This window comes from Scleropages formosus, chromosome 10, assembly GCF_900964775.1.
Source record: "Scleropages formosus chromosome 10, fSclFor1.1, whole genome shotgun sequence".
NCBI lineage: Eukaryota > Metazoa > Chordata > Actinopteri > Osteoglossiformes > Osteoglossidae > Scleropages > Scleropages formosus.
This window is the reverse complement of record NC_041815.1, coordinates 10,161,685-10,188,037: the sequence shown is the minus strand read 5'-3', so window position 1 is coordinate 10,188,037 and position 26,353 is coordinate 10,161,685. Positions and strand designations below refer to the sequence as shown.

The 26,353-nt window shown below is 42.8% G+C and overlaps 2 protein-coding genes across 6 annotated transcripts; one reads left to right on the top strand and one right to left on the bottom strand.

The window, feature by feature from the left end:
* Window positions 1-212: 212 nt before the first annotated feature.
* gpaa1 (glycosylphosphatidylinositol anchor attachment 1) lies at window positions 213-10,498 on the top strand. Of its 5 annotated transcripts, none has more exons than XM_018758837.2 (13): window positions 213-354; window positions 873-969; window positions 1,254-1,433; window positions 1,595-1,706; window positions 3,597-3,744; window positions 4,571-4,672; window positions 5,783-5,979; window positions 6,532-6,728; window positions 6,923-7,076; window positions 7,202-7,273; window positions 7,617-7,813; window positions 7,914-8,084; window positions 9,464-10,498. In XM_018758837.2, exons 2-13 carry the CDS (start codon window positions 896-898, stop codon window positions 9,705-9,707), a joined length of 1,848 nt encoding a protein of 615 aa, XP_018614353.1. In that variant the 5' UTR covers window positions 213-354; window positions 873-895; the 3' UTR covers window positions 9,708-10,498. The 5 variants fall into 5 exon arrangements, with proteins under 5 accessions (XP_018614353.1, XP_018614352.1, XP_018614355.1 ...); XM_018758836.2 differs by having other exon boundaries at window positions 213-371; XM_018758839.2 differs by lacking the exons at window positions 213-354; window positions 873-969; window positions 1,254-1,433; window positions 1,595-1,706 and adding exons at window positions 2,287-2,856; window positions 3,094-3,213.
* LOC108938335 (ranBP-type and C3HC4-type zinc finger-containing protein 1-like) lies at window positions 10,146-23,697 on the bottom strand. The gene is made up of 9 exons (XM_018758841.2): window positions 23,222-23,697; window positions 21,698-21,872; window positions 19,802-19,900; window positions 19,526-19,667; window positions 19,075-19,165; window positions 18,634-18,916; window positions 18,248-18,360; window positions 13,676-13,849; window positions 10,146-12,703 (listed from the first exon to the last, which is right to left on the bottom strand). Exons 1-9 carry the CDS (start codon window positions 23,498-23,500, stop codon window positions 12,617-12,619), a joined length of 1,443 nt encoding a protein of 480 aa, XP_018614357.1. The 5' UTR covers window positions 23,501-23,697; the 3' UTR covers window positions 10,146-12,616.
* Window positions 23,698-26,353: the final 2,656 nt, after the last annotated feature.

Sequence of the window (26,353 nt, the reverse complement as noted above, 5' to 3'; positions counted from 1 at the left end):
TACGTGCGTTCGTTTTAGGTCGAAAAAACATTTTCACATTTATTAGTATGTTATATCTTATATCAAACCTGCATAAAATGTATATCGTGGACACTAACCACACACTCGCGAACAAAAACCTCATTACCGATTTCTAACTACTGTCCTCCTGGCCGGTAGAGGCGGTGCAGCGGAAGTCTTTACCTCTTTTGGAGGAAATGACTGATGGTTTTTCCTACCGGAAAGAAAAAAATAAGTCGAACCCGATACAGTGGGATACATCTGCAGTTCGAAGGATGGTTGCGTCTGAATTTTGGTAGTAAAGATAGCAAAAAAGTATTGTGGTCAGGTTGCATCATTGGGGTAAATCTGGATTTAAGTCATTTAAATAGGTAATAATATACCGTGATTTGTTCAACATATAGCTGTAGTAGTATGCTATGCGGAACAGCAGCTGTCTGAGAGAACTCCGTCCTTGCTCTGAACTTAACTTATTATAAGTACATTTATTTATTATACATTTATTTATATACGCACACACGTACATAAACAGGATAATAAATTGCAACATTTATTTAAATGCACTTGTATTCAAGGTGCAGGCTAAATCTAACCGCCAAAGAACCTCAACCTGTCGATTAAAACATTACATTTTGAGACTCAGAATGGCATGCTGCATATTATTAGTACTCATAAATAAATTAAGGACGTAAGTTTCAAGGACATAAATTACCTAGTGGTATTACCCGTGAGCTGATGCTGTCTATACAGATAAAATATCTTTAATTTACAATATTTACAGTTTTAAAGTTACATAATTTTCAAGACAGTATGCTTCGAGATAATGGCATAACTTTGTGTATGTCTCCTGTCTGCCGGTGTCACTTTCTTAGAAGTACAGAGTGTTCTATGAGACATGGGACTGCTGTCAGATCCGAACCGCAGGAGGGCCTTGACAAACCTCCTCACTCGTCTCAACACACCACTCTGGTAAGTGTGTCCCTCTAATGAAACTTTACATAATTTTATTGTCATTTAGCATGACCTCTGTGTGACTTATTTCAACTTTTCTACCATATGTTTAATATAATTTAACTTTATGGGCTTGCACCAGTCCCTTTTCATCCCACCTGATTTACATGCAAATTTAGGTGAATTCATAATTTGAACACTGTACACTGGATCTAGTTGCCTTTTTCTAGACAGTCTGCCTCTTTTTTTTTTTTTTTTTTTTTTTTTTTTTTAAAAACTCTGCTTATATTTGTTTGTATTAGCATTGTGTGTTACCTGGCTGGTGTAGCCTGGTTCATGGGCCTGGCATTCGAACCCTTCACCCTGCGCACCTACATGTCGGAGAATGCCATGGGGTCCACCATGGTGGAGGAACGGTTCCTAGCAGGGGAGAGGGCCCTTGTCACAGCAAGGGAGTTTGCTGCTCAGAAGAAGAAGATGGGGTGAGCCCTGTGGTTTGTTCTTAGATGTGTCTATCCTGTGTTGCTGGACACCTCCACAACACCTCCAGTGTATTATGAAATTATCACTAATCTAGAGTTCTGCTTGAATGGGATAGGGGTCTTATTGAAATTTTCTTTTGCTTTCTACCCCTGCCTTCCAGGGGGATGCCAGTAGATTGGCTGGTGAAGGCCATGCAGGCTAGGGGTCTTGAGGTGTTTACCCAGAGTTTTTCCCGTACTCTGCCTTTCCCAGATGAGAACAAGGAGCGTTATGTGAGTATGCACCCCAAGGGGTTCACTTCACAGGATACCAACTTCCTACAGAGATTGGTGGCTATTTAAACAGGGTTTCACTGTAAGAGAAATGGTGGTACTGTGGCTCACTGTAATGTGATCTCCTTATATGTTCTAGGTTGTTGCCCCTTCAGTTATCTCACAATTACAAAAAAAAATCCACAGGAATTCCTGAGATTTGCCTTAATATATGTCATGTGAGTTATTCTGTGTTATGTAAATTGATCCTAGAACTGAAAGAAGCGGTCAAAGATCGTAAAGCATGGAGAATGATGATCCATAAAGTGACCGGAAGTCGGCCTCGACTGAACGGTTAAATCATCATCAAATTGATCCTCTAATGGACTTCCATTCTGTGCTGGGTTTTTTCCACTTATGTTCTATGATATGTACAATTGGCTGTTGATCAGTATGACTGTAATTTACATTAGTTGATATAGGAAAATATGAATTATTGTATTTAACAGACGTGAAAGTGTCATGCGAGAAACTAACTATACTTGCTCCCACTATAAATTTTTGTATGTGAATGTTTTTTTGCTTTAGTTGCTGATGGGCTATAGTTTCCATATTTTTTCTGTACTTTGTCTAATTTCTTCTTTTTTTGTGTTTTTGTTTTAGTTCGTCTTCATTTTTCCTAATACTTTCTGCCCTTCAGTTTACTTCTGCCATTCATTGATATGCCTTTGCTGCAGCTAAATGGGCAGCAGATAAAGCAGTTGCTGAAGTGAAAGCTTGGGCATGGGAGCAGTTTAGAAAGGCCATGGAAAAAGATGGTCACCAGGCCCAAAGGTTGTTCTAGAAATCATTTGGGGCTTCAGGAGGATTAAATGTGATCCCTGCCCAGGATGTGCTAAGTAAGGGAGGTGGAGTACTGACTGTTCCTGGGGAGATTGTTGGGTGATGGAAGGAGCAGTTTGAGAAACCTTTTTTCCTTCTTTCCAGGAGGCAGTGTCAGACATTTCTGCTGGATTAAATCCCATCAGTATCCCTATGAGGTTACTATGGCGGTGTAAGGCCTCCAAAGTGGCAGTGCTGCAGGGGTGGATGAGATTCATTCAGCCTTATTTAAAGTACTGGACAGGGTTGGGTAGAGTGGCTGACATCCCTCTTTAATGTTGCTTGGAAGGTGGGTAAACTATCTCTGACCTGGAAAACTGGGGTGATGGGGCCTGTATTTAAGATCGGGGACCAGGGTGTGTTCAGACTACAGGGGGATCACATTATCCAGCCTTCCTGGCAAAGTCTATGGGGGAGTACTGGAAAAGGAGACTCCACCACATCCATGAGTCTTGGATTCAAGAGAAAAAATGCTGATTTTGTCCTAGCTGTGGAATAGTGGACCAACTCCTGCTCCTTTCCGCAGTTGCTTCGGGGAATATGGAAACGCATCAACCTTGTGTGCATGCTTTTTGTGGACTTGGAACAGATGTATGACTGTGTTATGGGAGGTACCACAGGAATATGGGGTGTCAGGACAACCAATGTAAGCCATGCAAACCCTGTATGTGTCCTTATTCTCAGCATAAAGTCAAACCCATTCAACGTGGGTATCAGATTCTGCCAAGGTTGCATCTTGTCTTCATTACTGTTTGTGATTTTCATGGACAAGATATGACCAACCACCATGACGGATGAGATTATCTTGGTAAACTGGGAAGGCAAGTTAATAAACAGCAACAATGCTGCTATGAGTTGTAAAACTGACTTAGAAGTCTTGTTTATTGCCCAGGAGGGTTGGAAGGTTAAAGGATAAAAAGGTTTGGGCCCACTTGCTCTGCCTGTTACTACTCTCACCAGGAAAAGTAGATGGAAACTGAACATTCATTGATTTATTTCCCCACTGTGTGTTTTGTGCTTTGCTATCAGATGGTACATGGCACTAATGTCTATGGAATACTTCGGGCCCCTCGAGCCCCCCGCACAGAAGCCCTGGTGCTTAGTGCCCCATGCACTCCAGGAAGCAGCAACAACCAAGCAGTGGGACTCCTTCTGGGACTGGCGCAGTATTTCAGAGGTATGTGAATGCTTATCTACTGTGATAGAAACAAAGTTTCATGAAAAGGTTTGGGAACCGCTGGCCAAGTTGCATATTCACTTAATTTTGTAGGCAAAAAGTAGTGAACAACTTCTGCAGGAAACATTATGTTAAACATATTTTGTAATTGTTAATGCACAGTTATTTCATGAATTTTAAAACATAAGAACAAAAAAAATAGTAATTTTGGCATGTGCAAAAAGTTTGGACACCCTAGTAAGTCAGTATTTAGTAGCATTCCCTTTGGCACATATCGCAGCTTGTAAATGCCTTTTGTATCCAGCTAAGAGCCTTTCAATTCTTCTTGGGATTTTTGCCCACTCTTCCTTGCAGAGGACATCTAATTCAGAGATATTCTCGGGCCGGCTTGCGTGCATAGTATATTTAAGATCTACCCACACATTTTCACCAACTTTTGAGTCAGGGGACTCTAAAGGCCATTCTGAAACCTTCAGCTTGCTTTTTTCCAAGTAGCTCACGGTGGTTTTTGAGGTATGTTTGGGATCGTTGTCTTGCTGAAGCTGAAAAGGAGATGGCTTCTGTAGCTGCTTGGTTTACCGTTTAACACTGGAATCCAGAATTTGGTGATAGTGGAATCCATTCGTCCCTCTACCTGTACAATGTTTGTTTCACACAACCCCAAAGCATAATGGATCCACCCCCATGTTTAACAGTTGGTAAGGTGTCCCCCACCCCTACCCCCGGGGTGCCCAAACTTTTGCGTAAAAATGTAGGTGCACATCATCACTGCAAAGAAACCTTGACACATCTGAATGCAAGTGGTGAATTTTTGTTGGTTTGTCAGGTCAGATGTATTGGGCCAAGGACATCATATTCCTGGTAAATGAACATGATTTGATTGGTATGCAGGCTTGGCTGGAGGGATACCACCATACCAACACTACAGGTAGGAGTCCGGGTGGGCTGCCTGCCTACCCACTTATAAGGACTGGCAGATTGATATTTGTGAAATATTTATATGACCACTTGGCTTTTCTTACACCCCTACCCCACACAGATTAATTTCTCTGTCTTGAGCAGTTTGTGTATTTCAGGTGATCACACATAATACAGACAAACCTCCAGTTGCATAAATTCGATTTGCGTAAATCCGGATTTACGTAAAAAAAAAAAAAATAAATCCCAGCATACACATTATTTACGGATAGTGTTTTTATTTTATGCAAAAACATCTGAAATATGTTATGAGCAAGTTGACGTAACAAGGCAGGAAGCTGTCTTCCCAGTTCTGATGTGTTTTGAGCCATGATCACATCTCCTGTCCTTAAGTGTAGTGCATTTTTTCCCCACATATTTTCTGCCCTTTTCATTATTCACAATGCCTGGTGGTAAACGTGTGCATGAAGAAAAACGAGAACCAACTTGCTGTTGTACAGCAATTGATTTGGAGATGAAATTTAAAATAATAAGGAAGTATGAAGGTGGACAAAGATTATCATCTGTAACATGGGAACAAGGTTTAGCTGTATTAACGGTGACTACAGTAGTGAAGGATGCTGCACGTATAAAGGAGCATGTGAAAGGAACAGCTAGCATGAAAACAACAATAATCACAAAGAAATGTCAAGGTGCAATAACTGAGATAGCAAAATTATAAATTATGCAACAACAGTGCCCTCTTGTGTGCCAGCGTACCACTAGATATAAGGTAAGCGTGCACAGTACAATACCGGACATGTACCGTATGCAGTCTATTTTTTTTAAATTAAATTTATGCTTTATAGAAATGTAAAAATGTATTTAATTGACTAGGCCTATGTCTTATTACAGTATTTAATGTCTGACATTTACTAGAGAATTATATTGTGTAATTTTTTTTATACCTGTGTTTGCAAGAAATGTAAAGGAAATGAGAAGGCTTGGCTCTGTAACGGAGGGGGAGGGGAATCCGACATACGTAAATTTCGACTTATGTAAGGGGTTGAAAAACAGTCAATTTGCGTAAATTGAGGAGTGTCTGTATTTGTGTTTGAGTCATCATACCCTTTGTGCGCAGGGATGAGCTGGACCCCACTTGAAGGCCGAGGTGGCTCCATCCAGGCTGCTCTGTCACTGGAGCTCAGCAGTGACATTATCACCAGTCTTGATCTTGTTCTGGAGGGTCTTAATGGTCAGCTGCCTAATTTGGACCTGGCCAACCTCTTCTATGCCTTTTGCCAGAAGATCGGGGTGCTGTGCACCATCCAAGGCAAGGTAGGAGCAGGCAGATGAAGTTTTATCCGAAGCCAGGACCGAGAAGCTGGGGAAGAGCAGTAATTTTCTTAAGGGTGACAGCTGGAGCAGATGACATGGAAGTAGAAATGTTTCACAAAGGGTTTGAAATGTTTTTTAGTAACAACAATGTAGCAAAACAAGAGGCAATCTTTCCATTAACTCTTTCTTGTATTACATTTTAGCTGAAGTGCATCATGTATTGCAGCATTTGCATTTTATGTACTATTAACATATTTTGCTCAAGTGAACGAACTGTCCTCGGTTAATCAAGTTTTGATTCTTCCATTGTCACTGTCAAAAACTAGCTTTTTCCAAAGTAAATTATATCTCTCTGTAAGTAAGTCCTTCTATATGAGGATGTTATGTGTTTAGACCTGAGTTGAAATTCCTCATGGAAAAAGTAGCAAAGCCAACATAATGCAGGACACTATTTGTAAAAGATTGGGTTAAATGAATATACTATTGCTTCGCTTTAATTCTGTAAAGTCGGCTAAATAAATAATAACATAGTAAATGTAATGATGGACACAGCTGCAGAGGAACGACTGGGACAGTGCAGCAGGGTACAGCCAGGCCGTACAGACCATGCTGCTGATGGTGCTGAAGCAGGCCAGCGGCCGGCCCTGGGGGGACCACGGCCTCTTTCTCCGCTATCACATTGAAGCTGCCTCCATCCGCGGTATCAACAGCTTCCGCCAGTATAAAACCGATCTCACCACTGTTGGGAAGTGAGTGCTGTGCTGGTGCATAACTTCATGGAGAAGATATAGGATTTAATTTTATGTTTATTTTTTAAAGCCTTACTCTCCTTTTGGAGAAATCAGTTGAAAAATCTATTCATTTGGCACATCCTACAAAGCCAGTCTGTTTGGTTAAGGTCATACTGTGCCTGTATCATCTGTAGTGCCTGTGTGTATTTTAGGCTGCTAGAGGGAATGTTCCGGAAGCTCAACAACCTTCTGGAGCGTCTTCACCAGTCCTATTTTTTCTACCTGCTCCCCTCACTCTCACGCTTTGTCTCCATTGGTTACTACATGCCGGCCTTTGGCTTGTTGGCTGCCATCCTGCTGCTGCGAGTATCCTCACCATGCTAATATGGGGACAGTTTGGTGGGGATGAGAGAAGTGGAGGTGATGGGACAGGCTCAGTCTTTAGTTTGTGACAGCGTGTGAGGTTACGGCTGTCCTTGACCCCGGCACAGGCTCTGGATCTTTGGGTCCAGCTGGGAAGTCCAGCCCCAGGAACAGAGGATGGCCTAGTGGATGGAGAGCAGGTGAGGCCAACTGCCTCTTGCAGTAAGTGTTATTCTCTCCCAGCATATAATGCTGCACATTCAGCTATTGTTACACAAAATCTTGATTCAGGAATAAACGATAGATGGATTCGTTATGAGATCATATATTTTCAATCTTTAAATTCTTGATCTATACTGATGATTTCTTAGAACTTGTAGTTTATTCATGCACATTTATACTCTTTCCTAAAATTCTGAAAATTTAATAATATGCAAAAGAAATTTGTATATGAAAATTATATATTGAATTTGTTATGAAGGAAAATGCCTAAAAATTACATTTTATGTTAATTGAGGTAACTCTCCCTGTGCTCTCTGCCAGCCATTTGGTCCCGGGGTCCTGTCGGTGCTCACACCACTGATCATCAGTCACCTGACAGGCGTAGCTCTCTACACTCTGCCTATAATGGCCCAGCAGACAGCCGTGGAGCACTTTCCTGTGTCTGAGACTGAGGCTGTGGTACTGACTGCCATTGCTATCTATACCGCTGGCCTCGCGCTGCCACACAACACACACAGGTAATCCCTTTGTGACCAACACTGTATAAACTTTGTAAATAAGCAGGGCGTATAGCCCCTCTCTGTGTTGCTGAGCTCTGAGCCCATGTCCATCTGTTAGGGTGCTCTCGGGCGAGGGCACGGAAGAGGGTTGGCGTGTGCTGAAGCTCATCGCTATATTCTACATGGCTGTGCTGCTTGGATGTACTGCCCTCATCAACTTCTCCCTGGGCTTCATCCTTGCTCTCACACTGGTCCCTGTGGCAGCCTTCATTACTCCGCACGTGCCCAGGTGAGAGGCACTTGCAGACATTTACTTAGGCTTTTCATTATCGTTTATCTATTTGTTCGTTTGTCATGCTGTTAACTTTTGCTGATAGTTATTAATTTAACATGACAACATCTGCAAACATGTATATGATTTTTGTTTGTCTGATGGCAGTACTGCTGTTAGGTGTGAGCAGCAGCTGGTATTTTGTCCGTTACTTTTAAACAGTGTGTGACATTGGTTCTCATTCTCCTCAAACCATCTAGTGCCATTTGGATCCACACCATGTTTTCACTGGTGTTAGGGTGTACTTTCTGGTTCATTAAGTATGATTTTTTTTTTTGCCATGTTTGTTTAGGGCAATTGTACACCCACACACAAAATACATGTGTTAAGGGCAGTTTAGAGACATGAGTTCACATGCATCATGGGTGAAATGCACAGTGATAAACGGGTTGGATATTTTCATGGCCATCATGTAGACAATTTTTGTTATAATAGCATTTGACCCATTTGTACTGGTAATGTAAAGGATAGCAGGTATTGTAGTGGTTGTGAAATGTCTATGTATTACAAACATCAGTTAAAATATATCAAACAACAAATGATTGAGAACTGTCTCACATGGGCTTAGCCCTCATTCTTAAAGCAGTTAGCAGGTAAAAGATGAACACCCTGGATTGTTGATGAAAGATAAGATACTTTATTATTGTTGTATGCAGTGCAATACAACAAATTTTTTTTGTGGCAGCCCTCAGAACAATTGCAGCAGAAAGAAAAAGTTAAAATAAGTAAATAAATAAGAATTAGATTGAAACTTTGAAGTCCTTTAATGTATCTTTTCTAATGCTAACATAGCCTCAGCTTGTTGGGGAATGTATAGGCCACTGCACCAAATGTTCACATAGACACACAGTTCTCCTCCTCTGCTCGTCCTGGAATCCCTTGTCCGATCCGCTTTTGACCTCATCCATCTTGTTGGTAATACACCTGCAGATGGTGAGGAACAGGATCGGAAGTGCTGGTCTATATAGGTTAGCCTTTAGCTGAGCACGTGGCCCAGACTCACATCCGCTGCTTCCGTTTCCCTCCACCACCCGCGCTGCCTTGTTGGTGGGATGACAATTCCAATGGGCTCTGGGGGGTACAGGGTCTCTGAGAGGATGAAAGGGGTGTCTCTGGTGACAAGTAGTTGAGATTGGTAATATGGGGTATCATTATTATCGGTAATATGCGCTAAAAGCTGCTGCTGTACTGAGGGAGAGCCGAGTCACTGCGTCTGCACGCGGATGGATGTATGGATAGGATGTATTTGCCATAATGATGCTGTATGGCCGTGTTGGCATTTTAAAACAACTGATGCACATTTTAAATGACAGTACTGATGCACGTCTTCTCCACAGGGTGTTGAGTGCATTAGTGATGGTGCTGCTCAGCCCAGGCTCCACGCTGCTCTTCTCCATCTTTGTGTATCAGGAGCTGCAGGAGGCACCCATCACCCTCCTCGAGGGCTGGAATCTTTTCCTATCAGTCATCTCACAAGGGATCCTGGATCACAACCTCTACGGCTCTCTCGTGTACCCACTCATCTCCCTGCTTGTCTACCCTTGTTGGCTGCTTCTCTGGAACATTCTTTTCTGGAAATAAAGCTAAGAAGAAACATGATAATGACAGACCTGAGGAGAAGACAGACAGAGTCAGTGTTGAAAGGGTTGACAGAGGGGAGATTTGGGATAGGATAAGTGGGAAGCCACTGTTGGGTAGAGCCAGCGTTTGGTCTCAAATAGGGGCTCAGCAGGTTTGTGTTTTTGATCCCTTTTTGTTTCTGTATTTAATCTTAACCCAGTCTTTTTTTTTTTTTTTTTTTTTTTTTTTTTTTGATGATGATGGAAAAAAATGTGTGGGACTGAAAGACGTCTTTCTTCCAGGCAGCTGTGAACTGGAGTTTATCTGAAAGGTTGGAGGCAGTGTGCTTGTTTTCAGTCCTGAATATGGTCTCGTTAATATTCTAATTTTACTGCTACTGTGCTAGAGATCGCATTTTGTTTCATAACATGTATTTTATTAATATAGCATTTAATTTGATTTTTTTTTTTTTTAAAAGCTGCATGTGATGCCATACGTATCTTTAATAGCCCACAGCAAGTTTGGGGTTGTGCCCACACCCACATCTGTATCTCAGATGGAATACGCGGGCCATGTGTTTAATCCTGCATTTTGAGTCACTTGATATGTTACAGTGGAATGAACCTTCTAGCTTTTTTATGAGACATCTCATTCTCCTTTTCACTCACAATCAAAGAGACTTCTATTAAGGCTGAACATTCAACGTCCAATTTTATGTACACGAGTGTTCAAAAGTTTGCCATAACCTAGAATTTTTTTGAGAAAAATTGATTTTTTTTCCACCAACATAGTATTAAATTGATCAGAAATCATGGTTAATACATTGACAATGCTATAACATTTTTATTATTATAACTGTTTTGTGTCAGACTTTACCATTACATTTCCTCTACCATGGTTGACTGAAGGCATCAAGCACTCTACCAGGATCCTTTCATTTGCTTCACATCTCACATATATTCTCCTTGATCCAAACACCTCAAACTTGCTCATCTGTTCATAACACTCTTTTCCAGTCATTGAGTGTCCGTTTGTTCTTTACTTATTTTAACCCTGTCTCTTTATTAGCTAGTTTCAAATAAGACTTTTTCTTTGAAACTATCTGTAATGCCAGCACCCTAGAGTCATCTTTCCACTGCAGAGGGCACTGGTATCCGGCATGTACTAAATAATCCAACTGGGGACCTGTAAGGTGTCTGTTTCTGAAACTACAGTCTCTTGGGCAGTTGTGCATTTGGGCCTCCCACTTTTTCTATCCTAGTTAAATCCTTTGCCCTCTTTTCTCAAGATAGTAGTGGAAAATGTGTATGAAAGCTTCAGTTTCTTGGTAATCTGATGCATGGAATAACTTTAATTTTGCAAAACAATAATGGGCTGACGTCTTAAGAAAGCTGTTAAGTTGGGCCATTTTTGAACCCAGAAATTACCTTTAGGAATTCCAGTACCTTGTAACCCAAGAAAAAAATTTATTCGCTTTATTAAATAGAATAACAGGTGTCAGCTGTGCTAACATTGTTACAAAGGTTTCTCTAGTAAACAATTAAATGATCAAGGATGAGCTCAGAGTGTACCATTGGACAAGGGTAATGGCTGCTGAAAATGGGGCTTTGCGATTATATGTGAATAATAAATTATAAATCTGTCATTCCAAGCAGTAATAGCCATTTGCAATATTAGTAATGATGTCTTGGCTATATATTGTAAATCAATGTAATGGTATCTTGATTAAAAAAATTGTTCCGTTTCAATAAGATGAAAATTTCTGGGCAATTCCAAACTTTTGAACACTAGTATAAAACTTGGGCTAGTACTTCACATAGGCCTCAGGTATGAGTAAACATAAAAATTTTCTATATATATAAAATTTAAAATAAAACCTGTGTGACTATGGTGGTAATTTTCAAACATCACAGATGTATTAACTATAGAGTGTAAATACTGAAAGTGAAAGAGTATCTGATACTGCTCATTTGTCAGCTAATCGACAAAGGTGTCCAGATGATGCCGTTCCTAGTACGGGCACATAAGTAATTTAAAGCCCTGTTAAGATCCATGGAGCACAGAGAAGCCACTGTTAGAAGCATGGCCAAGAAAGGAGGTCATAAAATTCAACCAGTCAATAAAATAATTTATTAAAGCTTTCTATTTTTAATATATTGAGGGATACAATACAGTTGCTTTTCCACATGCATGTACATTTTCTGTTCATGCTTAGTGAAGCAATGGGCCTGTTCTTCTAAAACCCTCAAATACCTTAATTTTGTTCATGTCTAAAATATCCTGATGGAATAGTTTTGAACTAATAAACCACTCAAAATATTGCCATATAAAATATAACCACTTGAATGTTGACTTCCCTGAAGCCCATTAATCCCCACAACCCAAATTACAATCCCCAGTCAAGCAGGTGGTGGTTCTCTGCCAACAAGTATGAACAAATGTATGCTCTTGCACTGAACCTTTCACAGTTTAAAATCAACAGGATTACAAGTTCTTAAAAAAAACACCATCTTTTGGGTCTGTCAAATATACAAGTAAAATATTACAAGTCTTTAACAACCAGTCATCCACCCTAACATATCTGACTGACAATGGACTTTGCCACAAATGTCTGGAAGAAGGGAATGAGTGCACAGTAAAAATAGCAGAATATCTTCAACACACTGAGGTGCCACTGTGTGTCTGTACTTCACTTTCAGTCTAATGGTCTGTCTCCGCCACAAATAAAGTCCAGTCTACTATACATGTAAATTAGCAATTAAGTGTGCATTTGATGGTTGATAAAAATGTGTAATGTAAGGTATATTCCGTATGAATGTTGGTAGCAGACATTCATATTGTGGGTTCACACTGCTGGTTGTGTCCATTTGTTCTCTGGTGTCAGCCATCCAACAACAGGTTGGATTCACGCTCTGCAGCAAACTCTTTTGTCAGTAGTCCTGGCTATGGGCCGGGTTAGGCGGGTACAGGGACTTCTGTATTCCAGTGCTTCCCAGTTCCTCACGCCTCCCTTTCTCCTTGAAAAAAAGACAAAGAATCAGAAATGGGTACTGTAATCAAACATAGCATTCAACTAAAAGAACTACTTGAAAAAATAATCACGCAAGGCAAAGTACTCGTCCAAAAACTCACTTGAATAAAAAAAAAAGTATAGCTCAGGAAACTACAGAAGTACAGTAGCTATTTTGATTCAACTGAAGCATTTTATATTGCATATTTTATATTGCAGTGTTAATAGCTACAATATACCAACTGCAAACAAAATGTCAGACTAACCAAATTAAAAAAAAAAAAATTTAAAAGACAGTCTTCTAGGTATTATTCAATTTATTTTTATAGAGCGCTCTTCTCTCGCAGTGACACAGAGAGCTTTAACACAGGCATATTATTAAATTGAAAGTTAACTATGTGCTTACCAAAAAAAAGAAAAAAAGAAAAACTGCAACAACCAGGGATGAAGCCTCCAGAGGAAAAAAAAAAAAGTCATAACACCAGCACTCACAGTAGTAACTGTGAAATGCAGCTGAATAATTTGTCAGTAAATACAATATTCACCCATGTTAAACACAAAACTCATTCTTGTTCATACGACAACAAAGTAATGGCTATGTATGTTCAGAATTCAACATGAGTGGAAGCATTGTCAGAAGTAGAGAGTTCTAGTTGTTTCTGTTTAAGCATAATAAGAACATAATTACCATTCATGAAAACCACTCAGTCTTACCTGCACCACAGCATGAGACATAATGATTATGTGCCCTTGCCCCTACATATTTGTATGTATGGATACATAAACTGTTAATATTCTTTTATAACATTTTTAAATTTTGCTTTTCTATGTGTATAAATCTTCCTACCACAATAATCTGTTTAGTTGGATTCTCTACATCATCTATGGTGATTGAGTGTGTGTGTCTGTATGCAGTAGAGCTATCAATCCCTCTTTGTCCAGCTGTCAGTCAGCATACTCATGTAGGCTGCTGCTGTACCTGCTGGTATTGCCAGACAGCCTCTCTCTCCTGATGGAGGCGCCGTAGCTCCAGTGCATCAGTCCGGTACTCCCCACACACCGTGTAGTTCTCAGGCCGGTCTGTGCTGCAGATCTCACAGCCAGGCCGTGTGGGCTTGTTAATGAACGTGCAGGAGGGGCAAGACCATCCTTCCTAATGAGGGACAAGATGTGACCTAGTTAAAGTCTTATAACTCAGATAACGGCTTTTATCTTAAAACTGCACAAAGGGGTAAAGAGTACGATACTAAAGCAGCTTGTGATAAAAGTGAATTTAGGAAATTAGTAATATATGCTTTTTATCATTCTTTCAGTGTGCACTGTCCGGTGAATACATGTCCATGTGTGGCTATCACGAAACACAGTAAGGAAAAGCATGTACTCTACACCAGTTTTAAATCATAGACTGCAAAATACACCACATATACCTATAGTGTAGCAGTATGGTAAAACTGGCAGTACATCTAAGGCAGCAGATAAGATACCAGGCTGCAGTGTTTTTAAGTCTGCATTGTTTATTCAAGCAACAAGCTTACAACAAATGCGCATTGTTTGTTAAATCTCCTCCGCGAACCGCCACCTTAACGTGGTGGAGGGAGTTTGAGTGCTTCAATGATCTCAGGAGCTATGTTGCCTGGGGCTATATGCCCCTGGTAGGGTCTCCCAAGGCAAACAGGTCCTGGGTGACAGATGAGACAAAGCGCGGTTCAAAATCCCCTTATGACTATTGACTTCTGAGTGGCCGGTGCGTTGTGATTTGGGCGGTGGTCGGGGCCGAGTGCCCGGCCGACCCAAACCTCGGGCGCCCACTCTGGCTTTTGGGACTTGGAATGTCACCTCACTGGCGGGGAAGGAGCCTGAGCTAGTGCAGGAGGTTGAGAGATACCGTCTAGATATAGTCGGGCTCACTTCCACTCACAACGGGTTCTGGAACCACTCTTCTCGACCAAGGGTGGACTCTCCACTATTCTGGCGTTGCCCAGGGTGAGAGGCAGCGGGCGGGTGTGGGCTTATTAATAGCCCCCCAGTTCAGCCGCAATGTGTTGGAGTCTACCCCGGTGACCGAGAGGGTCGTCTCCCTGCGCCTTCGGATCAGGGAACGGTCTCTCACTGTCGTTTGTGCTAATGCGCCTAGCGGCAGTATAGAGTACCCGGCCTTTTTAGAGTCCCTGGGGGGCGTGCTGGAAAGCGCTCCCACTGGGGACTCTGTCGTTCTACTGGGGGACTTTAACGCCCACGTGGGCAGCGACAGTGACACCTGGAGGGGCGTGATTGGGAGGAACAGCCTCCCTGATCTGAACCCGAGTGGTGAGTTGTTATTGGATTTCTGTGCTAGTCACAGTTTGTCCATAACAAACACCATGTTCATGCATAAGGGTGTCCATCAGTGCACTTGGCACCAGGACACCCTAGGTCGGAGGTCGATGATCGACTTTGTAGTCGTTTCTTCTGATCTTCGGCCATATGTCTTGGACACTCGGGTGAAGAGAGGGGCTGAGCTGTCAACTGATCACCACCTGGTGGTGAGTTGGATTCGATGGCGGGGGAAAAAGCTGGACAGACCTGGCAGGCCCAAATGCATAGTGAGGGTCTGCTGGGAACGTTTGGCGGAGAAAGGTCTTCAACTTCCACCTCCGACAGAGCTTCAACCAGGTCCCGAGGGAGACTGGGGACATTGAGTCCGAATGGACTATGTTCCACACCTCCATTGTCGGGGCGGCGGTTCGGAGCTGCGGCCATAGAGTCTCTGGCGCCTGTCACGGCGGCAATCCCTGAACACGGTGGTGGACACTGAGGGATGCCGTCAAGCTGAAGGAGGAGTTCTATCGGGCATGGCTGGCTCATGGGACTCCTGAAGCAGCTGATGGGTACCGGCGGGCCAGACGGAACGCGGCTCTGGCAGCCGCGGCAAAAACTCAGGCCTGGGAGGAGTTCGGTGAGGCCATGGAGGAAGACTTCTGGTCGGCCTCAAAGAGATTCTGGCAAACCGTCCGGCGACTCAGAGAGGGGGAGCAGTGTTCCGCCAACACTGTTTACAGTGGAAATGGTGCGCTGCTGACCTCAACTGAGGATGTCCTCGGGCGGTGGAAGGAGTACTTTGAGGATCTCCTCAATCCCTCTGACACGCCTTCCGTAGAGGAAGCTGAGGCCGGGGACTCGAAGGGGGACTCTTCCATTACCCTGGCTGAAGTTGCTGAAGTAGTCAAAAAAACTCCTCGGTGTCAAGGCTCCGGGGGGTGGATGAGATCCACCCCGAGTTTCTCAAGTCTCTGGATGTTGTGGGGCTGTCTTGGCTGACACGCCTCTGCAGCATCGCGTGGAGTTCGGGGACGGTGCCTCTGGAGTGGCAGACTGGGGTGGTGGTCCCTCTTTTTAAGAAGGGGGACCGGAGATTGTGTTCCAACTATAGGGAGATCACACTCCTTAGCCTCCCTGGGAAAGTCTATGCCGGGGTACTGAAGAGGAGAATCCGACTGATAGTCGAACCTCGGATCCAGGAGGAGCAATGCGGTTTTCGTCCTGGCCGTGGAACACTGGACCAGCTCTATACCCTCACTAGGGTGTTGGAGGGTTCATGGGAGTTTGCCCAACCAGTCCATCTGTGTTTTGTGGACCTGGAGAAGGCATTCGACCGTGTCCCTCGTGGCATCCTGTGGGGGGTACTTCGGGATTATGGGGTTCAGGGCTCGTTGCTACGGGCTGTTCGTTCCCTGTATGACCGGAGCAGGAGCTTGGTTCACATTGCCGGCAGTAAGTCAGACCTGTTCCCGGTGCATGTTGGACTCCGCCAGGGCTGCCCTTTGTCACCGATTCTGTTCATTATCTTTATGGACAGAATTTCTAGGCGCAGCCAGGGAACGAGGGGTGTCTGTTTTGGTGGCCGCAGGATCTCGTCTCTGCTTTTTGCGGACAATGTGGTCCTATTGGCTTCATCGAATCAAGACTTACAGCGTGCACTGGGGAGGTTTGCAGCCGAGTGCGAAGCGGCGGGAATGAGAATCAGCATCTCCAAATCCAAGGCCATGGTTATCAGTCGGAAAAAGGTGGATTGCCCCCTCCGGGTTAGGGGGGAGTTGCTCCCTCAAGTGGAGGAGTTTAAATATCTCGGGGTCTTGTTCACGAGTGAGGGAAAAATGGAGCGGGGGTTGACAGACAGATCGGTGCGGCATCCGCAGTAATGCGGTCATTGTACCGGTCTGTTGTGGTGAAGAAGGAGCTGAGTCGTAAGGCGAAGCTCTCAATTTACCGGTCGATTTACGTTCCTACCCTCACCTATGGTCATGAACTCTGGATCATGACCGAAAGAATGAGATCGCGGATACAAGCGGCAGAAATGAGTTTCCTCCGCAGAGTGGCTGGGCGCACCCTTAGGGATAGGGTGAGGAGCTCAGTCACCCGGGAGGAGCTCGGAGTAAAGCTGCTGCTCCTCCGCATCGAGAGGAGCCAGTTGAGGTGGCTCGGGCATCTGTTCCGGATGCCTCCTGGACGCCTCCCTGGTGAGGTGTTCCGGGCATGTCCCACTGGGAGGAGGCCTCGGGGCAGACCCAGGACACGTTGGAGAGACTATGTCTCCCGGCTGGCCTGGGAACGCCTTGGGGTTCCCCCAGAGGAGCTGAAGGAGGTGTGTGGAGAGAGGGAAGTCTGGGGGGCTCTGCTTGGACTACTGCCCCCGCGACCCGGTCCCGGATAAGCGGAAGAAGATGGATGGATGTTTGTTAAATGAAATTCGGGATCCATTCCCCTCTAATGTTCATTCAGAATGGGAGTGTAAAAATGACCATGCTGTACAAATCTACAAATAATTATAAGTAGATTACGCAGTAATAATAATATTATTATCATCATCATCATCATCATCCCTACATTCTCAGTAACCGCTTGTCCTGATCAGGGTCATGATGGTCTGGAGCCTAGCCTGGCCCACTGGGTACAAAGCTGAGGGGGGTACAACCTGGATGGGATGCCAGTCATCGCAGCAACAGTAGTATTAAATCTGCTATTTCAGTTGTGATATTTAACCAAGGATTGTGACTAGCTGAAAGTTGATGTGATAAAAAGTAGGGACTATATACAGTAGCTGGTTTTGTCATCTGCTGATTTAATACATTTTTGTATTGTTCTCAGGGATGCATGTCGCTTTGGGAAAAAAAAGTGTCTGCTGAGTGAATAAATGTATAAAAATACATTGTGACAGCTTAAAAAAATAAAACAACTTTGAACTATATTAAAAGTAAATGACTTAAAATGGATGTTCTCATCAAACTCCTGCTTGGTGATGATTGTTGACCAATTCAAGCCATAAATATGTGCAACGTTCATGGTCTTTAAAGTAATCAACACTTACAAACACTAATTATGAGCTGTAAACACTATGGAAGGTAATCTAACACTCATATTCTGTTTGAGTACATTTCACTGACACCGATTAGCTCAGCGTTTCCTCCGTTACAGACAGAATTTTTTAAAAAATGCAATTAAAAATAAACTGATGTTCATATCTTTGAAACTTTGCAGTGCAACACTTCGAAATAAAATCAATCAGAAGAATTACCTGCGTATTGGTTCTGTTTGTGCTCAGAGGTTCACTGAGGTGCAGCACTTCCAGGTTCAGCAGATCTCGGATCTCTCCAGCTGCAAGTCTTTCTGTACCACCCCCTGTGCTTCCTACACAGGCAATGAGGGCAAAAGCAAAAACAAATACACAATTCTTTAGGCAGCAACTCTGTCACTGATGATGATTTTTGAAGTAAAAAAAATCAATGTTAAAAAATGTACATCACCTGTCCTATGTGGTACAGGCTCCACTTTGGTCACTGTTCTTAGTGTTGTAGTATGAAACAATGCATAACCGTGCAGTATTGTGACATGTGGTGCACATACGGCTGTACAATACCATGTGTTTTGTGTGCTACAGTGGCTTCCTGGCAACATACACACCTGTGCTCCCATGTGAAAGCCTGGAGGGTAGAGTGCTGTAGCCCCTCCAGTCTTGAGAGGCAGGACCGTTGCTGGGTGCTGTAGGCACAAGCAGGGCATTTTCCTGGTCCTGCTGACACAGCTGCCGAGTCAGACGGGCCTGTCGGGCTGAAAGGAGGTACAGAAAGGCTGTATCCCCATGTTGCTGCACACCGTAGGATGCCAGCGAGCGTGAATCAGTGCACAGGCACTGCCCAATAACCCAGCGCTGCACACGGGGGTGGAAGCCATACTCCAGGAACACCTAGGGTGTGGAGAGAAGCTGAGTTTACCTTTGTGCAGTTGCACATCCCAGCAATGCCCTGCAAGTGAACTAGACTTCTGGACTATTTTATTGTACATTTCTATAGCATTTGCCCATAACTTTATTTGTATTTGGTAGAGATAGTGACCATGTTTTACCTGTTGCTTGAGTGATGCAATGGTCATATGTGGAAAAACTTTCACTGTGACGCAGCAGGAAGAAGCAGCATCCTCCACGGCCACAGCCAAGCTGTAGAAGGCATTCAAGTTATGAAGTCTATCCACTCAGTACGGACTTTCCCTTTACAGACCTTTCATTCACAGGTCACCATGAAATCTCACATAAAAAAATATTACAATGATCACTGGTACATCTGCATGTTAAACATCTCCTGATTGTAGGGTTTAGAAAAAAAATTATATAATAAACTATGTAAGACAGTCATCGATAATTTTCATATTAAATGTAAGCAAGACAAGAAACTAAGCTTTGAGATGTATGTCCTACGAGTCAGACAAAGAAAAGTTTGAAAACTTTGAAATTTCGTGAGCAGCTAACAAGAATTTCCTGGAGCTCATTGCACACAGCCCTGTGTCCTCTGGACTTTACCTGATCTCTGTGTCCATATAGTTCTTCTCTGATGGCTGAATCTTCAGTGCCACCTTCTGGCGGGCCAGAACGACTGCACTTTGTGAGGCTGACTGAGGGTCTCCTCTCTCGATGGCCCGCATAAGCTCCCCACACACCTCCTCTACAAAGGAGTGAGGAAGACAAAGTTGAGGCGAGAAGAAAAGATAAAGAAAAACAAGATGTAAGAATGAGGAGTGAAATTGGAGGATGAGATGAATTCTCCCTGTTTGCTTTGCCTGCCTCCAAAATACTGACCTACGCGGTGCAAAGAGATGGTGGAGATGGTGCCTCTATGGCTAACAGGCTCCTGCTGTTGTGAGCTCTCATCAGTGGGCTGAGGGGAGCTGTTTGCCACTGGGAAAGGGAAACAGGAGACCCAAGAAGGTGTCAAATACAATGTTATATTCGTGACCCTGAAGTGAAGATTAATCTGCTAATGCAGGAATTTTAAGAGGAAATCATGAATACATGCGAATATGTAGGAGTGTTTGTGGTGTTAGAATGGCAGTGTTGCAACAGCCTTCAGCAGAAATGGAAACAGTACAGGCAGGATTGGTATGTCATCAGGATGCTTCACTGACAACCTTAGCGTGAATTAGCAGCTAAGTTATTTATAGATGGAACAACAAAGTCTGGAACCAATTTTGAAATCTGAAGCTATTATTTATAAGGGGCCATATATAAGGGTGATATACTTTAATCACTGTACAGTACACAAGTATAGATAGTATATTTTCTGTACCGAAGCATATTATTTCAACCTTGCCTTTCTTTCATTCATTCATTAACAACCACTTGCAGAATCACAGAAGTCTGGAGTATATAAGGAAGTACAGGGCATAGGACAGAAAAAGGGTACAGAGATATAAAGACATAAATTTACAAGTTTAGTGCCTATGTCTTTCACTGTACAAAGAACACAACACAAACACTAATGCTTTTCATGTGTAGGGGTACTAACACTTATTTGACACTAGGTAATCTTTATTTTATCTTTAAATTTAAAATTTATTTACAATAGTATTAGGATATTGATGTTAGTATAGCTGTTTATATTTTAATTGAGTTAATAGTTACATAATTATGATGGTTACAGCTATCACACTTAATTTGACAGAGTGAGATTTGAATTTAATCTGGAGTTTGCATGTTCTGTGCTCATCTATGTTTCCTCTGAGTGTTCCAGTTCCCTCCCATAGTCTGTGTTTCAGTTAAATTAGTGACTCTTATTAGCCCTGACTCTTATGTTTATGAGTGTGTGTATGGTAACATTGATCTGTTGGATACAGGTGTAGAGAATTTACTACAGTACAGCCAGCTGGTAAGTGAGCTTGGACAAAAGGTTTCAGCACAGTAACCACTGAACACTGTTTTGGAGTAAAATTCTACAAAATGAACAAACGTAAAATGATGGTGTAGCACGCCGAGGCGGCCTGGGGAGGGGGCGGAGAAGGGGGCAAAGCAGCCACATCTGGGGCTGATTACACTCCCTATTTCTTCCCCGGTACCCAGCAGTAGAGAGAAGAGATTGAGGAGGAGAACGAGGCAGAGATGAACCCGATCCCAGAGACGATGCCCGCGTCCCGACCGTCCCGACTCTCCCAGCCCTCCTGACCCGCACGAAACCTCATCCTACCTGTTCCCTGGTCCCCCTTTTCCATCCCCTTCCTTCTCCCCACTCTAAGGGCAAATAAAAGCCTTCATCAACGGGCAACTGCACCTCTTGTCTCCTGCCTCATCTCTTACAGATGTTTAGAGCCATCATCTTACAACTGAAAGACGCAGGTTCAAATCTATGTTCCAGCTATAGTACCGTTGCGCCAATACTTACCCTAAATTTACCCTGTTGTATGAAATAAGCTATTGTTAGCAGCTTCACACTGTTAAGATGCTCTGAAGAAAAGCATGTTTATATCGGTCCCAAAACATGTATGTGACTGTTTACAGTTTATAAGCTGTTTTACAGAAAAAAAATACCTGTTATGGAAACTGCCACACAGCAAGAAATGCCTTGGCCCACTAGGTATTATTAAAGGGGGTAGAATTAGTATATATTACAATTTGTTACTTTCTGCTGAAAACCTTTGCGGTTTAGATTTTGGACCTTTGTACTCATGCACGTGACGTTAAGATATGGTGAAACAGACTGACCTCTGTGTGCTTCTCTCAGCGATGACATGACCACAGTGGCCCACTCCTGTGCCTCCCGCTCACAGCGGAAGTTGAAGCTGATGCGGTCATTAGGGGGTGAAGCCAGACACAGCTCATGGCAACGTGGGGACTTGACCTCATAACGCACAGAGCGCAAATCAAATTCTGCAATGGACTGAGAGAGACATTTTATAGAGACTTTAAAAGAGTCTTATCTGGTCTGAGCAACACATTTTATTGCCCACATACGTACAGGTAATAGCTGAACATCACTGCTAAATTCATAGAAATTTTTTACCTTTTTTGTCACTAGATTTCAAAAACCTGATATTTAGCTGTTTAAATGTGTCACACAAAAAATGGCCTCAACTGCACAGCTTGGACTCTACTGTTTATCATGTTTTCTTAATGCATGAAATAGAGAGTACTTACCTGATAAGAATTTGTATTAAAGCATGGTGAATTTATGATTTTCCTTAATTGAATATCAAATAAATCAACTCTTATGTGTCATCAACAAAGTATCTGAAAAACCCTAAGGTAAGTGACACAATATATTTTGTTACAACCCAGTCCAACTGATGATAAATTGACAGCTGGAATTCAATCAAGGAGACACACGTGCATCATCACCAGGACTGCAAAACTACACTGTATTTATGGCTTTTAAAAGTTTTTTTTTTTGCAGGGGCACAGGGGCACAGTGGGTTTGACCAGGTCCTGCTCTCCGGTGAGTCTGGGATTCGAGTCCTGCTTGGGGTGCCTTGCGACGGACTGGCATCCCTCCCTGGGTGTGTCCCCTCCCCCTCCAGCCTTACACTCTGTGTTGCCGGGTTATGCTCCAGCTCCACCCGCGCCCCCGTACGGGACAAGCGGTTTCAGATGATGTGATGTGTGTGTGTGAGTAATTTTTTTTCCCAATAATCACAGTTTTTTGGTGAGCTATTCCACAGCTATCACCTTATAAAAAATTATATCCACAACAATGCTCCTTCAGAGTGCCACACAGTGCTCCTTTGTTACAATGTCATCTTCAGAGACAGCTACATGAGTAACACTCTCTGTCTCTTACTTCTTCAAAAACACATTTTCCAGATTTCTTTTCAGTATCTTTTAAAATGATTTTTTTTCTTTTATTCTTGTCAATGAAACATCCAATGTACACAACAAATAAAAGACCGTAATACAGAAAAATAAACTTTGCATTTACATTTGCTTTATCTGAACATACATAGTAGTAGATGCATGTAAAATTTCTACACATTTAAATATTTTAAATCTCAAACAAAAAGTATTTGCCCAGAATCAATAAATTAAAGTTTCAATAGGAAATATATGACCACTAACAAATGATTATGATGGTTACTACTAATATTATTATGTTATTCTTATTGTTGCTGCACCAAGGTTGTACACGCAGTGAGTGAACTGTCAAACATGTTTCCACTCAATTATAACAGTGTTAAGTCGACAGTGGTTTCTAATACATTAGGCCAGCAAGCCAAGTGAAGTCGGCAGTCTCACCACACTTCGCGCCGAGCCACTGGCCTCCTTCAACGCTAGGCGGAACTCCCCGGCCCGGCCGGGATCCATGCTGAGTTGTAGGCGGAGAGACTCGTCTCCAGTGCCGGGGAAACACAGCGGCCGCATCCCCGAGTGGCAAACTGACACTGGCACTGACATTAGCACAGTGCTGCAACCCGCGCGTGCCTGCACTTGCCCGCTGTCCGGAGAGGACGCGGACGGAGCCGGAGTCGGGCCCGAGGGAGGTGTGTGCACCCACCCGCCTGAGCTCAGCGCCATGATGTCACTGGCGCCGCAGGCGGGGAAGGAGCGTACGAACAAGCGCGTCTTCGGGAGGCCTCCCGTTCTACTCGGACAAACTGCGATGTCCACTTGTATAGCCTGACTGTCAAAGCCCTCGCAAATCCATCCACACCTCCTTGTTTCCTTCTGCCAGATTTAGCAAGGAACGACTTCCAAAAAAACAGGAAGCATGTCCGTCATTTTCCGGCTTCCCCTGAAACTGTGTCCCCAAAAAAGAAGTTCCGAATTTCAGGAGGCAAACGATTAATTTAGCCTCCAGATTGGAAGTAAACGCGACTATGTGGACGTTAGAAGAAAGGCAAAAGTGTTATTATTGTCCTTACACTTTTTTTGCAGTTTCCAAATAAGAAATAAAAAAAGTTTGTGAAGTAGATTGATAGCGTACTTAACTATTATTCGGGTTTATCTAGTTACAATTTACCCAAGCATAACACGGCTGCTTATTTTTTTTTTTTTAATTGTACGAAAGGCAGGGTAAGTACCTTGAGGGTACTACAGTAGGAGATCGGATTCGAACCTGCATCTTCTGGGTTATAAGGTAGTGAGGCTGATTAGTTTTCTTTGCACACGTGACTGCTGCCTTTCACTTGAAGGACACAGTTTTCACTTCTGAATTGCCAGGCTGTTTTGGTGAATCGCTGGGCTTAACACTGCAAGTTTGTTTATTGAAGAAAAGTTTCACAAAAATGCAGTAAAAAAAGAATGAGTCATTGTGTAGAGCTCAGTTCTGGTTGTTCTGAACTGGTTGTTCATTATTATTATTATTAATAATAATTGTTACATAAACCTTTTCCTAAAACATATTTGCATAAGTGGACAGAAAAGTAAGTAATTTTATATTGCATTTATGTATTCAACATGGGGGGGCGCGGTGGCACAGTGGGTTGGACCGGGTCCTGCTCTCTGGTGGGTCTGGGGTTTGAGTCCCGCTTGGGGTGCCTTGCGATGGATTGGCGTCCCGTCCTGGGTGTGTCCCCTCCCCCTCCAGCCTTACGCCCTGAGTTGCCGGGTTAGGCTCCGGTTCCCCGCGACACCGTATGGGACAAGCGGTTCAGAAAATGTGTGTGTGTGTATTCAATATGCACTTTTTACCTGACTAACATACAACAGACTAAATAATAAATACATATGCATGCAAACCTAGATACAAATGCTGTGTAAAGTCTAAAAGTCTGTTATGAAAAAACCTTATATAATAAAGCTGGTAAATTGGACAGCTAGTAGCGTAGCGGTTACCACTCTGTCCTTTGGTCTAGTGCTTGCAGGTTCCAGTCTTAATTCTGTCTTTAGTACCCTTGAACAAAACACTAAACCTAAATTTCTCAATATATTGTTTCATGTGAAGAATGTGGATATGGATCAGAAAGACCCTCGATGCTTTGTTGGTTCATGGAACCCATTACACTGGGACAATGAACGATGAACCTCGGTGCAGCAAGTGGTAGGGAACAAACTAGGTTTGCTTGAGACTTTCATGTCTGCAGCTATGTCTCCTTCTCTTAATGTAATGCATAAATTGTACATTTGCTGAGATGTACATTGCTTTGAACAAAAGTGTCTGCAAAATGAATAAAAGTAATTGTAAATGTAATGTACAGCAAAGATCAGAAGTGCCACGATGGTCCATCATATGTACTGGAATTTTACTGTTTATTCATCCATTGTTTAGTAAATACACACACACACACACACACACACATTTTCAGAACCGCTTGTCCCATACGGGGTCACGGGGAGCCGGAGCCTACCCGGCAACACAGGGCGTAAGGCCGGAGGGGGAGGGGACACACCCAGGACGGGACGCCAGTCCGTCGCAAGGCACCCCAAGCGGGACTCGAACCCCAGACCCACCGGAGAGCAAGACCGTGGTCCAACCCACTGCGCCACCGCACCCCTTGTTTAGTAAATAGTAAGTCTGTTTTTAAAATAATATAACCTTTTGTTTTCTTCATAAGAATTACTTCAGTATGTAGCATATTCAGAAAGATCAAAGAACTTTATGATTACTACAAACCGTTTTCCAAAGTGGTGCTCAAAAAAATCTTCTTTGATAGATTGTTTGGAATTCTCTAAATCACTTATTATTAATTAATTAATTAATTAATTCTCTAAAACACTCATTAATACCCCTCAGACATCACTTGTTTAATTTTAATTATGAACTCCTTCTGGTATTTTTACAACATTTTTTGTAGGAAATGCAAAATAACTCACCATATAGACAGGTATAGCAGTTTTGCAGAGTATGGGACTTGCATGGCTTTATTATGAAAGATAAACAACAAAATAATCTGTTTGCCCAAATGAACTGATAACTAAAGAAAAACTGCAGCTAAGGATTTTCCCAACCAAAAAAGGAAACTGAACATAAGAGTTATGTACTGACAGTGATTTTCTGTTCCCACATTGTGACCAGCTGAAGTGGCTGCAGTTTCCTTTATCTCCTATTTCAACTATGCTGTAAATTTTATTAAAATAAATGGTTGTAACTGCTCTCAGTTCTTTAATAAACCGTTTCACAACTTCATTCAGCTAGACGATCGACACCACAAATAAACACATTTGCTAGGATATTCCAACATAATACTAGACAATTTACTTGATTACATAGTTTAAAAGGCCTCAAGATTTATTTTTCTCTTTAATTAATAGTTGTCTACATTTTTTAATTTGTTTGTCATTGTTTATAAGCAGTATATGGGGACATTTTATTTCAATTTACTCTCGTTCAGCTAACTGGCAGCACAGGGAATACAGCTGCTGTCTTGCGCTCAGAAGACCCAAGTCAAGTGCTGCTGCTACTGTAGAACCTTGAGCAAGGTACTTACC